Genomic DNA, 15736 nt, shown 5'->3' with positions numbered 1-15736 from the left:
TACTGTGTTGAGAATCCTCGTTGCTTGTTGGTCCTTACATACCGTACGTCTCGGAGCCATTTTACCTTTTCGGCGGTCGGCATAGTGTCAGGTTGTACACACATCGTGTCTCGAGCACCACAATCTATCTGAAGATTGATTCGTGATGCGAGTCGGCTGCTCCTCCAAACGAAAAATACGCAAGCAATATTATTGCAATCGGCCAAAAGTCGCCTGAGACATCCTCTTCTAACACTGACGTACGCGCGAAAGCTATTCCCGACTGCGCTGTCGTTGATATGTCCACACCACCAGAGCCCATAGCGGTCGTTGGCGTCGGATGCCGCTTCCCAGGGGGCTGCAATACGCCATCCAAGTTGTGGGATCTCGTATGCGAGCAACGAGACATACAATCAAAGATCCCTACCGAACGATACAACAGTGACGCCTTCCATCACGAGGACGGGTCGAAACCAGGATGCACCAACGTCAGTCATGGCTACTTCCTCGACGAAGATATCAGAGCATTCGACGCAGCCTTTTTCAGGATGAATCCAGCTGAAATAGAAGCAGTGGACCCTCAACAACGCATGTTACTTGAGACCGTCTATGAAGCCCTCGAATTTGCCGGTATCACAATGGACCAACTTCGTGGTACAGATACAGCCGTATACGTTGGCTGCATGACCAGCGACTACACCGAAATGCTCTTACGGGATCCTCTCGACTTTCCAAAGTACATGGCACCAGGAACGGCCAGGTCTATCTTGTCGAACAGAATATCGTACTTCTACGACTGGCATGGACCTTCTATGTCTATCGATACCGCATGCTCGGCAAGTCTTGTGGCAATACACGAGGCAGTGCAAGCACTTCGATCCGGCGTGTCTAGAGTCGCCTGTGCGGCCGGGTCGAACGCCATTCTGGGTCCGGAAAACTTCATCATCGAGTCCAAGCTGCAACTCTTGTCTCCAACAGGGCGAAGTCGCATGTGGGACGCTGCGGCAGATGGATACGCACGTGGCGAAGGAGCGGCAGCGTTGATCATGAAGAAGCTATCCCACGCCCTTGCCGATGGAGACGAAGTCTACTGCATCATCCGAGAGACAGGCGTCAACTCCGATGGTCGTACGAACGGAATAACGATGCCCTCTGCGGAAGCACAGGCCGCGTTGATTCGGCAAACATATGCTCGTGCTTGCTTGGACCCGCTCAAGGATGGGTGCCAGTACTTTGAAGCTCATGGAACTGGTACGCAGGCCGGTGACCCACAAGAGGCGCGTGCCATTCACGAAGTTTTCTTCCCTGAAACCCGAGATACAGCTGAAGTTCTTTACGTTGGGTCGGTGAAAACTGTCATAGGACATCTCGAGGGTGCTGCTGGCGTAGCAGGGCTTATCAAAGCTGCTGAGGCGGTGCGAAGAGCTATTGTACCTCCGAACATGCTTCTGCAGAAGCTCAATCCAGCCATTGAGCCATTTTGCAAAAACCTCAAGGTGCCAACGCAGTCCTCACCATGGCCACACTTATCCCCAGATGCCCCGAGACGGGCCAGTGTGAACTCATTCGGTCTGGTGTCTATTCCCAGGTTGATATGCCGATTGCTGACTTCTCATTTGCAGGTTTTGGCGGCACCAATGCCCATGCGATTATTGAAAGCTACGAAAGCCATCCAGTCATAGTAAAAGGATCGCCGATCCATGACCTACCTCCATCACCAGTGCTACTGTCTGCAAATTCGGACCTGTCTCTAAGGGCTCAAGCGACAGCACTCGCTGATTTTCTCGAGTGCAATGAGTCCATCCCTTGGAATGACTTGCTGTATACTCTACAATCCAAGCGGAGCCAGCATTCCGTGCGAACGGCCGTGTCAGCGACCTCTAGAGAAGATCTTCTCCGCAAGATCAGAGCCACCGCACAATCTAACGGAACTGTCAGCACCAGCACCAGCATGACACAACCATCTTCTAGCTTCCGCTTTCTTGGTGTCTTTACTGGACAAGGTGCACAATGGGCTACGATGGGTAGTGAGCTGTTGAGGACCTCCTTGACAGCACAGCAATGCTTCGAGAGGCTCGATACTTCTTTATCTTCACTCCCAGACGCGCCAGATTGGACTCTCTCTGATCAATGCCGCGCTGGGAGTGACACCTCTCGACTTGGCGAAGCGGCAATCGCACAGCCACTCTGTACTGCAGTACAGATCATGGTTGTCGATCTCTTAAAAGAAGCCGGTGTCAATTTGGTCTCAGTTGTAGGTCACAGCTCTGGAGAGATCGCTGCTGCGTACGCCGTGGGTGCTATCTCCGCACATGATGCCATCCGTATTGCCTATTACCGTGGCCTCTATGCCCCGATTGCTAGAAGTCAGAATGGGCAAAAAGGCGCCATGATGGCTGTAGGCTTGTCGTACGAGGAGGCTTGCGAGCTTTGTGAAGGAGAATTCGCCGGACGTGTGGACGTCGCGGCCTGGAACTCAGACACAAGCAGCACCTTATCCGGTGATGAAGACGCCATCTTGGAGATCAAAGCTAGGCTCGAGGACGGAGACGTCTTCGCTCGCTTGCTCAAAGTCGATACCGCATATCACTCGCACCATATGGTGGCGTGCTCGGGTGCGTATACCAAGGCATTGCGAGCCTGCTCGATCAAGCCCCATCGTCCCAGAAGAGGTTCTGCATGGTTCTCCAGCGTCTATGGCGGACGTGTGCAGGGTGATCATCTCATTTCAAAGCTATCTTGCGAGTATTGGGTCGATAACCTGCTCAGCCCGGTCATGTTTCACGACGCCATCGAGACTGTGGCTTACGGAGACCTGCTCTGCAATGCTGCGATTGAGATTGGGCCACATCCGGCCTTAAAGACCCCTGTGACGCAAACATATCAGCGGACCATCAATCATCAGCTTTTCTACTACGGAACACTTCTCCGTGGTCGTAACGACGTCGAAGCACTTAGCGAGACTTTAGGATCGCTTTGGATCCAGCTTGGGTCCAACGCGGTGGACTTTGCTCAGTACAACCAGACTTTCTTCGGGACAAACCCGAGGCCCAGGCTGGTCAGACTGCCAGGCTATATGTGGGATCATAGCAGACAATTTTGGAAAGAAGGACGCAAGTCACTAATGTACCGCACACAAAATGAGAAGTCGCACCCGTTGCTGGGCAAACGTGCTGTGGACGACCTGGACGAGGAAAAGCGTTGGGAGAACTACTTACGACTGCAGGACTTGCCCTGGCTTTTCGGACATGTTGTTCAGGGCCAGGTAGTATATCCAGCTGCGGCATACTTGGTGATGGCGCTCGCTGCATCCCGAACGCTTGTCTCACCCGAGCAGGTGGCTTTTTACGAGCTTTTCGACGTAACGATTGAGGCCGCCATTCTACTTGGGGAGAATGATGCCAACGTCCAGACGTTGTTCACGCTGAACACTGTGACAGTCAAGGATGATGAACCACACTTTCAGGCTGAGTGGACCTGCCGCTCGGCATCCGGTGAAGACAGCAGAGCAAAGTGGCGTGTCAATGCGAAAGGCAAGGTGAGAGTCTTACTGAACAGCGAACATGATGAGAAGCTACCTCCACGTATCACCCCTGCTCAGTCGCTATTGACCAGCGTGAGCTCGGAGAGGCTGTATGACAACATCGAAGGATTGGGTCTGTCTTATTCAGGGCTCTTCCGACGTTTGGAAGATGTGAAGAGAAGGTCGAAATACGCCACGGCTACACTGACAGGCCTTGATACTACGGACCCGATACATCCAGCTATCCTTGACTCAACATTTCAGCCACTTATCGCTGCAATGGCTTATCCAGGAGATGGCTCAATGACGTCTGCTTGCGTACCGACTCATATCGGGCGCATACGAATTGCCGGCTCTCAGCAAATGGCAAAGAGTGGCAGGCGCTTGATCGTGGACACTTTTGCGACGGCATCGAGTGCGCGCTCCTTCACTGGCGATGTTGATCTGTACGATGCTGAGAGCGGAGATGCATTGATGCAAGTGGAGAGCATTACATGCACAACTTTGAGCCAGCCCGGCCCGAACGACTACAAAGAGCTTTACACGCAAGACGTTTGGGAACTGGACATTGGAAGCGGTGTTACAATTGACCAAAACGGCCGGAGAGATAAGCCAGAAGAGCTGGATCTTCTGATTTTCCAAGAGCGTCTGGCATATTCTTACCTCAGAAGGTTCTATGAAACATTTTCGAAGACCGAAGTATCCTTGATGGAACCGTATTTCACCAAAATATTTGAGTGGCTTGATAAACTTTTGCCACTCATCGCCGCCGGCCGACATCCGACTGTCAAGGCAGACTGGGCGGAGGATGATCACGAAGTGCTGCTGCAAGAAGCTTCGAAATTGCCTGACAGACCTGAATTGACATTGCTCCAGGCTGTCGGTGAGCACTTTGCGTCCGTTGCCCGGGGCGAAACTACCATGCTCGAACACATGATTAAAGACAACATGCTTGAGCGAACATACACGGAGATGGTTGGTGTTCCATACCTCACCTCTTCTATCGGCAAGGTGGCGCATCAAATCGCTCATCGTTATCCTCGAATGAATATTCTCGAAATAGGTGCAGGCACAGGCAGCTTTACCAGTGGCATACTACAGGGTCTAGGGTCGACTTTTGACGCCTACACATATACAGATATCAGCTCTGGATTCTTTGAGAGCGCTGGAAAGCGCTTTCAGGAATGGTCTCACAAGATGGTGTTCCGGCAACTGAATATCGAAGGGGATGTTGAATTACAGGGTTATCGACACAACGACTATGATATGGTAGTGGCAGCGAATGTGCTACATGCAACCAAGTCAGTGAGTCAGACGCTGAACAACGTTCGACAACTCTTGAGACCCGGGGGCTACCTCCTCCTAGTCGAGTGGACTGGGGACAACCTTGGTCGTTTCATGACCTACGCTGGCCTGCCTGGCTTCTGGCTTAGCGAGGACGGACGACACGACGGTCCCACACTTAGTAAGAGCGAGTGGGACCAGCATCTGCAGCAGGCGGGATTCTCTGAGATTGATACCTGGATTCCAGACATGGCCGATGCTTCCAAGCACCTCAGCTCCCTTATGGTCGTGCAGGCGGTCGATCGAGACATAAACATAATGCGTTATCCGCTCACGGCCAATGCAAATCCACTCACAGGACATGCTATCACGATCGTTGGCGGACATACGACTGGACTCGACAAATCGATCAAAGACTTACTGACCAGCAGCTCTCCGGGCCCTGATATTCACCTAGTCGACAGCTTGGCCGAACTGGCGGATGAGGAAGTTCTCCCAGCCTCATTGATATGCCTCGAGGATCTGGATAGACCGATCTTACAGGATCTGACAGAAGCCACTCTACTGGCGCTGCAACGGATTCTGCCGAACTGCCGACACATAGTATGGGTTGGCCATGAAGGCCGCTTTGCCAACTTGTCGATGGGACTCTGTCGATCACTGGCCAACGAATATGGTCATGTGGCCTTGCAATTTCTAAAGGTCCATGATCCCAGCGATCTGAAGCTGTCTAGACCCATTGCTGAGTCTATGGTACGCATTATATACTCTTCGATCTGCAGTCACGCGCCATCCTGGCTGTGGAGTTCGGAGCCAGAGCTGGCGATCGATCAGCACATTCGGCTTTCTATCCCTCGAGTATTTCCAGACACCGTCTTGAACGATCGCTTCAACGCTAATACACTGTCCATCAAAAAATCCGTTCAACTCAACAGTCAGGCAGTCACAATCAAGTGTGCCCACGACGCATTTGAGATCAGCAAGGTTGACATAACCGAACGGCCGCACATTCGCATCACGTATGCTCTGCTCCAGCCAATTAACATCTCAGGAGATAGCTACTTTGTCAGCTATGGGGGCGCAGCGCATCGAGAAGATGACATCCGGGTGGTATTGTCACCGACATGTAGCTCATCGGTCCCCATATCCAAAGACTACACCGTGGCTGTAAGCCACCACGCAAATGCAGCAAGCCACCTCCCAATCATTGCAAGCAGGATGCTCGTGCAGCGGTTCTTGCAAAACCTTAACACAAATCGACGCCTGGCAATCAACGAGCCAGACGAAATTCTCGGGGCCGAGCTGCTGCGTGCGGCTGCAGAGCGCGGCATCAAGACAGTCTGCTTCTCCAGCCAAGGGAAGCCAGGCTGCACATCATTGCATGCTCTAGCAACGAATCGGGTCCTAAATAACGCCCTCCCTCGTGATGTGGCAACTTTTCTTGATTTTGCACCTGATCAGACGGACCGATGGGCTAGAGTGCTCCCGGCTCGCTGTACCTATTTCACTGTTGAGGACCTCTGGAAAAGTGAACTCTCCTTCGAAGATTTCGCCAGCATCACGACCAAGGTCTTTCACGAGGATCTTCCAGGAGTTGAAATTGCCGATTTGATACCTGTCTCCGATGTATCCAGCATTACTCCAGGAGATGTCTCATACTCCAGCGTCGTCGATTTCTCTGCAGCCATACATATCAATGCTCTACTGCCGCCTACAGACTACAGCCAAGTGGTGCGTGACGACGGTACGTACTTCATGGTCGGCTGTGCAGGTGGTCTCGGTCGCGCCGTGTGCTCGTGGTTAGTGGACCAAGGCGCACGATATCTCGCACTTGTCAGCAGGAATGTATTGTCAATCGATAAAGCTTGGCTGAGCGAGATCGAAGGGAAGGGCGCGAAAGTGCAGCTGTGTCAAGCCGATGTAGCAGACATGGACTCGCTGAGTTCAGTCCTCGCGAAACTCAGAGCAGACATGCCACCAATCGCGGGTGTTGTACATGCCGCAATGGTATTGAAGGACAAGGCTTTTGGGGGCTGCAACGTCGACGACTTCGCCACTGTGTTTGGGCCAAAGGTCAAGGGCACCCTAAATTTGCACTCCTTGTTCATCGATGAACCACTGGATTTCTTCATCATGTTCTCGTCGATCGCAAGTCTACTGGGCAGTCCGGGCCAGTCAAATTATGCTGCATCAAACTTGTGCATGACGGCAGTTGCGGCAGAGCGACGAGCAAGAGGTCTCAGTGCTTCTGTCATCCACATTGGCGCGGTGACAGGATTAGGCTACGTCCTGAACTCTGACATTGAACGCAAGTTGCTGACCAATTACGATACGCCAATGCCTATCAGTGAGACAGCATTTTTGGACATCTTCGCACAGTCGATCTTGATCGGAAGACCCGATTCAGGCCACTCTCCAGAAGTCATCACTGGAGTGCCGCGATACAACCGGGATACGGTATCGGAGAGCAAATACGGGACCAATCCTAGGCTCTCCCACCACATTGTAGAGCAGACGACGTCCAGAACCGAAGCTTCTGCTACTGCTGTCAGCGTCCGCCAGTCAGTGGATGATGCCCTGAGCCAGGAAGAAGCAGCTCTCATTATTCAACGCGCCTTCTGCGCAAAGATGGAGAAGACTCTGCAAATGCCGGCAGATGCTATCGACTGTGCTCAACCACTTATGAATCTCGGTGTTGATTCTCTTATCGCCGTCGAGATTCGTTCTTGGTTCTTGAAGCAGCTGGACGTCAGTCTCCCTGTCCTTAAGATTCTGGGCGGCAGCTCTGTTGGTGACATATGTTACGAGGCGGCTTCGAAGGCTTTCACCGCCTCGAGCAAGGCGCGTCTTGACTCAACAGGCCACGAAATACCAGTATCGCCGCCCACTACGTTCCTCAGAACTCCATCGGACAAGCAAGACGATTCCGGCTCAGAATTGCGCGAGGATGTGCAGTCTAGTCCGCCGAGCAGCGTTTCCCAAGACTCGGACACCGAGCGCACCGACCGCGAAGGACCACTTGGATACGAGCAGAAGAAGATATGGTCTGCGGTAGAGACCTACCGGGATCCTGCGTTATGCAATCTTGCAGTCATATTCAAAATAGCCGGCCAGCTGGATCTGATCAAGCTCGAACAGGCCGGTCAACAAGTAGTCCAACGGCATGAAATCTTGAGAACTAAATTTGAACAAGATACGTCCACTGGTGAAGTAACGCAGTACGTTATGGCGCACAAGAGCACTCGACTAAGCGTGGATCCAACTATGACGCCGCAGGCGGCTTTCGAAGTCGTTCGCTCTCATGTCTTTGATCTGAGTGCTGGAGAGACCATGAAGGCGATCGCTGTCCCGAATGAAGGCCACGTTTTCCTCGCGATAGCGTGGCATCATCTCGTCTTTGATGGTTTCAGTCCAGTACCATTCCTGCGAGACTTAAACATTGCCTATTTTGGCGGAACTCTACCACGTCTGAAGTATCAGTATCTGGACTTTGTTCATGATCAGTTGCAAAAAGTCTCTCAAGTCCAAGACAGTTTGGCGTACTGGACTTCAGAATATCGACACCTACCGAGCACACTTCCTCTGTTCCCATTTGCGAAGACGAAAGTGCGTCCAACAATATCTTCACAGAGACCGAAGCCGCGACCAACTGTGGAAAAAACGTTGTCTGCTCATCTGTGTGCCGCTATCAGGAGCGTTTCCCGAAACGTAGGTGCCACCCCCTTCCACGTTTACTTGGCCGGGCTCCAGGCTCTCTTCTACAGCATGCTGTCCGTGCAAGACGTATGTATAGCAATCCAGGTCAACAATCGCGAAGCGGAGTCCGACGACAATATCGGAGAATTTGGCGATCTCCTGCCCATCAAGTTCCAACCCCAGGACGATTTCGCACAGCAGGTTCGACATACCAGGGACAAGCTGCAAGCAGGGCTGCACGCTAATATACCACGTCAACTCATCATGGCCGCTCTGGAAGGAACGGAATTGCATCGTCATGGATCGCTCTATCAGGTTTCAGTCAATTACATGCCCAGCCCAGTACAGGATATAACGCTAGGTGGGCATAAAGCCGAACTCTTGAACTACAATCGGGTCGGTGCATACGATCGCGACCTCGATTTGGAGTTGCAGGACGTCGGCAATGGTCGCATGCTCTTGGTCCTGCGAGGCCGGCAGGACTTGTATGATGAAAGTGGCATACAGACACTATTGACTGTCTATGAGCGCATTCTTTCACTGCTCGTAGAGGACACGTCGCGATCCGTCTCGGAGCTACCTATATCCTCCACACCGGGCGACGATCTGTCCTTACGTGGGTAGAGTTGTAAGACAGCGATAGCGCCTCAAAATACCCACTTCAACATCGACTCATACCTCAACCGCCGGAACGCATCGACCGCCTCATCTACATATACAAACTCGCCGTCGCACAAATATCCCTCTTAATCAACTCCTGACACGTCTGCATCTTCGTAAACAACGTCGGATCCCCAATAATCCTCGCCGCATTCTTCACTTCACGACACGTCTCATCCAACCTCGTGATGACTCTCACAATCGTCCCCTCCAAAACATCCGTCAAATCCGTAATCCTCGAGAAAGGCATTCCTCTCGCCCATTCGTATACGACTTCCACAAGACCGAATCTTGGTCTCGAGACGAAGTCGTTGCTATCATCTGATGAGAGAATGACTTGATGGAGTGTTTGGTATTGATTGACTTTTTCCGCGATGGAAATAATCATTTCTTGACCTTTTTCGAGTTGTGGAGTTAAGTTTGGGACTGCGTCTGTCTTCTCTTGGAACACGAAAGATGAGAGTAAAGCGACGATTTCTTCTGGTTCGTAGTCTGCCAAGACATTTTCGAGAACGAGTTCTGTGAGGACGAGTTCATCTGCTGAATGTATCTCACATGCGACTTTTCCTTTGAGTTCTACGCGAGAGTTGGAGTCGATGAATCCGAGGTCTTTGAGGACTGAAATGCGTTGCTCGTAGTCGGGGAGGAGTTGGAGGTTTTGGTCGGACATTAGTTGGCGGATGGAGTTGATTTTGTCGCGGATGAGCCATTGGTCGTGGGCCATGGCGAAGTGCTTGGGGAGGTTGGGGCAGTGAATACATTCGCGGTCGGAGGCGATTGTGGCTGCTTGGGAGCGTTGGTCGAGCAGGGTGCGGATGCTCATGTCTTTGAGGTATTTGTAGTAGTCGAGTTCGTTCCATGTTGAGGAGGTCCAGGAGGAGCATGTGGTGAGTAGTTCTGTTTTGGCTTTGGCTAATGCTTCTGGGTCGCGTTGCAGGACACCACTGACATCCATTTGAATGTGTGATCCTGTCAGGGCTTCGATGTTGTCGAGTGGTATCGTGACTGTGCGCAGCTGCATCTCATTCTCTGATTGTGGAAGGTCGATGAAGCGACGGCGAAAGCGGGGTAGGAAAGGTAAGAAGTCTGCGTCCTGTCGCTTGCGCTGGTTGCGATATAGCACTTCCAGCACTTGCACTGTTGGAGGAGATCCTTTGCTAGCGCCGTCCCGAAGCAAGACGCCAGCTGTGCGAACATCATTGCGTCCTTTGAAAACGATCAAGCGCTTAGGCTGAAACATGCGACGACCGACAGGTGTGGACAGCATCATCAGATGAAGACTGGCAGTAAGCTTTTCGAATTCGACAGCAGCGGCCTGGCATGCATCAATGTCCTTGTCACAAATGTCGCAAGGCTCTCTAACCACTTTTTCGAGGTCTGCTTCTGACAACTTGATCTGCTTTTGGTGCTCAGGCAGGAGTGCTTGAGTAGCATTCTCAGAAAATGATCGCTTGATCATTTCTTCAATCTTGAGTGCCTCCACGCGCAGCAAGTTCAGAATCATGTTGTAGGTCAGGCGGAACTGTGACCTCAGCTTCGTTGGCTCGCCCAGCATCATCTGCCGCAGACGACCAGCTGGAGGGGCTTCATCTGCTCCAGGACTGACCAGTATGACGTACCCAACAGTATCGAGACCTCTTCGTCCAGCACGGCCAGCCATCTGCGTGTACTCTCCAGGCAGGAGATCTCGGAAAGACTTGTTGTCATATTTGCGGAAGCCAGAAAATATGACTGTCCTGGTTGGCAAGTTCAGTCCCATAGCAAAAGTCTCGGTAGCGAACAAGACCTTGACGAGAGTCTTGGAGAACAGAATCTCGACGCATTCTTTCACGATCGGAAGCATTCCACCATGATGCACTGCGATTCCTCGCGAGAGCAGTTCCCGAGTTCTCCGGATTTGAGGCAATGTACGATCGTCCGGCTTCAGGCGTGCCAGCGATTTCTCCAGAATCATGTGGATAGCACTCTTCTCAGCGGCTGTGCAAAAGTCCAGATTTGAAAGCGCATCTGCATTCTCCTCACAACGCTTCTTCGAGAAGACGAAGATCGTGCATGGTAGTAGATCCTCCTTCCTCAAGTGCTGTACAAGATGCACCCAGATGTTTCTGTCTTGCGCTGCAGTCGTACGGCCTCCACCTCGTCCAGTGCGGGCAATGTTGCCCTGGCCACGAGTTGCGGGTGCACCTCGTCCACGCTGCTGTGGTCCGCCGCGCTGGTTGCCGCCACCTCTTTGCTGGCCTCCACGGCCTTGCTGAGCACCTCGTCCGCCGCGCCCACCACGGCCTGCTGCGACTGCTGCTTCCTCCTTCTCCTTTGCTTTGGCCTCTGCTGCAATGATCTTGTCTCGCCCACTCATGGCATCGTTGGCGTCCTTCCAGCCCTTTTCAATGAAGCTCTTATTTGCATCGACAATCTTGAACATCTTCTTATCTGCCCACAGGTAGTGCTCAAGCGGTACAGGACGCTTGGGTGTGGAGATGACATATATGTCCTTCTTCTTGGTTCGGCCCACCCATGAAGCGAACTCGTAAGTGTTTGGAACAGTTGCAGATAGGCAGATCAAGGTGACATGCTCCGGCAACATGATGATGACCTCCTCCCATACTACACCGCGCTCGGAGTCATTGACATAGTGGACCTCATCAAAGATGACAAACTCAACGTCTCGTACCAAATCTGCTCCGCGATAGAGCATACTTCGCAGAATCTCTGTCGTCATGATCAGGCAGCTGGCTTCGGGCCTAATCTGGACATCTCCAGTCAGAATGCCAACATCATCAAATTCCTGTCTAAAGTCTCGAAACTTCTGGTTGCTAAGTGCTTTGATCGGCGAAGTGTAAATGGCCTTGGTCATGTGCTTAGCTGCAAGCGCGATGGCATATTCTGCGACTACAGTCTTGCCGGCAGATGTGTGAGCTGCAACGAAGACAGAATCGCCGTTCTCCAAGTGGTAGACAGCCTCCTTCTGGAAAGTGTCCAGCTCGAATGGCCATTCTCGGGCCATTTCAGGCACAAGTTCCCGGAAGTTCGTGATGTCGCGATTAACGTCAACCATATGTGCCCATTCTCGCCCGCCTTGCTTGTTACGCGCAACTGCGAGTGGACCATGTGCAGCCAAAGCTGGGAACTCCACAGGTAGGAGTGCATCGAGCTCTTCTTCGCCCTCCTCATCACCTTCATCACCTTCATCAGCTTCTCCATTCTCCTTTGGAAGCGGCACTCCGTTCTGAAAAGCCTCGGGAACATCAGACTGCTCATCGAGAACTTCTTCGACCTCCTTGGCAGCCTCGTCATCCTGCTTTGGCTTTTCGTTGACACGCAAACCTCTGGAAAACCCCGGCGGGACTTCGAGCAAGCCACCCTCTGCTGCAAAGTTGATAACCTTGTCTAGCTTGTTGGATTTCTTGGCATCTTCCGCGCCTTGCTGCTGCTGGATGAATTCGTCTTCGTATGCGGCGGTCGCTTCTACGGCATCAAGGCCGCCGGGTGCAAATGGGTAGAACCCTGCGGCGCCTCTAACAAAGTCGGCACGATTCGCTGGCTTGCGGAGAAGTGAAGTCGAGTTCTTTGCAGTTGCACTGTTGGCTGGCACAGTCACTTCCTTGTATCCAGTGACACGTCCTTCGAGACCTTCCCGCGTGAATCTGATGATCGTCCTCGTTTGAGTTGGGCCAAGTGCGAACAGCTCATTGTAGTTCGTAGGTGCCTCCCATCGCTGCTGTAGGCGGTCTAGCCATTCTGGACTGAATGAGGTCGATGGAGTGAGGAATTGACGTTCGAGATCCGCCTTCACTTCTTCAGGCGACTTTCGAATGCGTTTTCGTGGCTTGGCTTGGTCGAGCAAGTCGTCGATGTCTTCGTGCACATTTTCCGATGACAGCGACAATCCTTCCAGCGCTGCATGAAGCTCGTCCGCCATGTTTGTCGTGAACAGTTCGTTGTGTTGGTGGGGCACTTGGGCGTTGTTTGGTGACGTTGAAGACGGCAAATGAAGCGAGCCAAGAGTCGGTCTTGGCAATCGCGTCCTGCTGCTTCTTCACGCGCATACCTTGACTTTCCATCTACTGCTCATCCTTTGGCCTTTATGGAGCATCAGTGCCATGGAATCAATATTGACCCGAGCAAAATCTACTGTCATCTACAAACTTCCCACAGCTTGTCATGGCTCTCGCACATTCTACTACAGAAAAGACCTCTCATTTCAGACCTCCCGATATCAAGATAGACTGCCCAGTCATATACCCCGTCTTCGCCAGCATAGTCACGACATTCGCACACTCCTGCGTCGTGCCAGCTCTACCAACAGGGATGTTCTTCACATCGCCCGGCGTGCCCTTCAAGAACTCCTCATCGGGAATCATGCCAGTCCCAGTAATCATCGCAGGCGCCACATCATTGCAAGTAATCCCGTTCTTAGCCAACTTGATCGCAAGATTCTTCGAGAGGCCTTGGACACCAGCCTTAGATGCTGAGTAGTGACAGCCATTGATTGATGTGCCACCTGCTGCGATACTGGAGATGTAGATGATACGGCCCCAATTCTTTTCCTTCATGTGTGCTACGGCGAGCTTGGTGAGAATGAAGCTCGCTCGGAGGTTGACATTGATAGTGTAGTCCCACTCCTCGATGTCGATGTCGAAAATATCCGAGGTACGTTTCCCGTAGCCGGCGTTCGCCACCAGGATATCTGGTCCTTGACCATGTTCGGCCCGAATTTCATCATAAAGTCGCTTCAAGTCATCGTCCGAGGCCTGAACACATCTTCAGCGAGAGCCGGTCTACAACAGTCTGGACTTACCCACCATGTCGGCTTTGTGGGCAGTGAGCTTGCGCCCATTGGCATTTGGCCTGAGTTCTTCTATCAATTGGTCGACTGAAGCTTTATTTGACGAATATGTCAAAGCCAGAGCTGCTCCACTGGCGAACAAGTCTCGTGCACAAGCTGCTCCAATGCCACCGCTTGCTATTCCTGGTCAGTCACCTGTCAATTCAATTCCGTGACGGGTGTCACGAACCTCCGGTGATCAAGGCAAGCTTGCCGGCAATCTCATTGTTGACTGGCATCTTGATTGGAATCCTACCTCTAACGAACAACGAGAAGGGGGTTACAGAAAGTGGATATAACACAATCTGCAATATCAATGTCTAGACTTCCCAAGCTTGAGTTGCCGGTTCCAGGTGGAGCAGTGGGGGTGAGCCGTCGGTCCATTCATATGCCGAAAAGCTGATCGGCATTGTAGCTCTTCAGCTCGTGGTTGGCCTACTTTTCACCAAAAGATGGAACATTTACAGCAACTTCCTCACTAGATCTATTACTCGCGGTCACTGAAGTCAAGAAGGGCACAGCTTACCACGGAGAAACAAAGAAGACTCTAGGATCTTGGACACGATGAGGCCTGCCGAGGTGATTCGAATGTTCTACCTATCTCGCATCTCCTCTCTGTCGAGCCAATCTGAGGCATCCTGTCAATGAAGCTCAGATGGGCGACAGGTCGAAGGTACTTGGAGACGCCAACGAGGGTGCACGTTTGCGACATTGTGTTTGCTGTCCGACATTGCACAGCCTCCGGACGTTACTGTCGAACCAGATCGCAATAAACATCAGTCCCATTGGGGAGCATGCTACATGACTGCAAGCGGTGGCGTCTTATTGCCGTGAAGGATGACCTTTAGCTACTGGACCTGCAGGATGGTAATAGCGTCCTTCCAGGTTCCCCAGCATTCTCCTGCATGCGAAGCTGCAAATACCAATCCCTCTGATCTGTGCTTCTTGTGGCCGTTTACCAAGTGCCAAAGAGCGTGCCACGAGGGTCGTCATCGCTCGGCCAAAATCCGAGCATCAAGCTGTCTAGCTCACACTCCTGAAGCGAGACCACCTTGAAATCCAACACGCTTAAACCGTTTTTACGAGCTCGGAGGGCATCAACGAGTTTCCGAGGAGTAGTGCCCTCCGACGTCTTAGCAAGCATCAAACGGTCGTGATGAGTTCGCAGGTGCGATTCATTATGTCTCATGACATGACATCGGACGCTGGTGAACGAGAACTCGATCGGCGGCTGAGTGGTAAACATCCCGAAACAGGAAGCATACTCCGGCAAGTCGAGCAACGGAAGTTGAAGATAGGCGCGCGTGTTGGGAAACCAGCCGATGGTGACATCCAAACGGCAGATGATGAGTGGATTGAACGCGACGCCAGACTTCTTGACCGCGTCTATCTCCCGAAAATTGCACTTCTCAGCGAGCTGTGCACTTAGTCTGCCGACCGGCACTGGTTTGACCGGAGTCAGATCGGGTCCATGAGGGACTGTCTCGACATTGGTGTCCTCGGCGTCGCCGGGAATCAGAAAGAGAGCCTTGCGGATGCGAGTCGAAGAGTTCACGGCGTGTTTGCAGTCTTTGTTGATTCTCTGAGACAGGAGCAGGTCTTTGATAGGGAGTTCCAGAAGAATCGCTTCTAATAGCTCGGCGATGGCGAAGACTCGAGCCGCCGCCATCTTGCGGGCGCTGCAAATTGTTAGGTCCGGCGGCGTTATGAACATACCAGGAGAGGAAGTACTTACTCCTAAGTGTCGAGCTGGCAAAGCACGGTGTGTG

At 52.3% G+C, this 15736-nt stretch overlaps 4 protein-coding genes across 4 annotated transcripts; 1 reads left to right on the top strand and 3 right to left on the bottom strand.

Moving 5' to 3' along the window:
- Positions 1–278: 278 nt before the first annotated feature.
- On the top strand, positions 279–9106 carry RHO25_003925 (uncharacterized protein; the record flags this gene model as incomplete). Its single annotated transcript, XM_065602473.1, has 2 exons — positions 279–1533; positions 1602–9106. The coding sequence occupies 2 exons, from the start codon at positions 279–281 to the stop codon at positions 9104–9106; spliced, it is 8760 nt and encodes a 2919-aa protein (XP_065458545.1).
- Positions 9107–9191: 85 nt separating this feature from the next.
- Positions 9192–13061, bottom strand: RHO25_003924 (uncharacterized protein; the record flags this gene model as incomplete). Its single annotated transcript, XM_023599388.2, has 1 exon — positions 9192–13061. One exon carries the CDS (start codon positions 13059–13061, stop codon positions 9192–9194), a length of 3870 nt encoding a protein of 1289 aa, XP_023456387.1.
- A 277-nt stretch (positions 13062–13338) lies between these two features.
- RHO25_003923 (uncharacterized protein) lies at positions 13339–14206 on the bottom strand (the record flags this gene model as incomplete). Its single annotated transcript, XM_023599387.2, has 3 exons — positions 13339–13893; positions 13945–14105; positions 14158–14206. 3 exons carry the CDS (start codon positions 14204–14206, stop codon positions 13339–13341), a joined length of 765 nt encoding a protein of 254 aa, XP_023456384.1.
- A 716-nt stretch (positions 14207–14922) lies between these two features.
- RHO25_003922 (uncharacterized protein) lies at positions 14923–15636 on the bottom strand (the record flags this gene model as incomplete). The annotated part of the gene is made up of 1 exon (XM_065602472.1): positions 14923–15636. One exon carries the CDS (start codon positions 15634–15636, stop codon positions 14923–14925), a length of 714 nt encoding a protein of 237 aa, XP_065458544.1.
- Between the last annotated feature and the right edge of the window lie 100 nt (positions 15637–15736).

This window comes from Cercospora beticola, chromosome 2, assembly GCF_033473495.1.
Source record: "Cercospora beticola chromosome 2, complete sequence".
Classification (NCBI taxonomy): Eukaryota; Fungi; Ascomycota; class Dothideomycetes; order Mycosphaerellales; family Mycosphaerellaceae; genus Cercospora; species Cercospora beticola.
The sequence above is the reverse complement of the archived record's forward strand: the minus strand, read 5'-3'. Positions and strand labels throughout refer to the sequence as shown.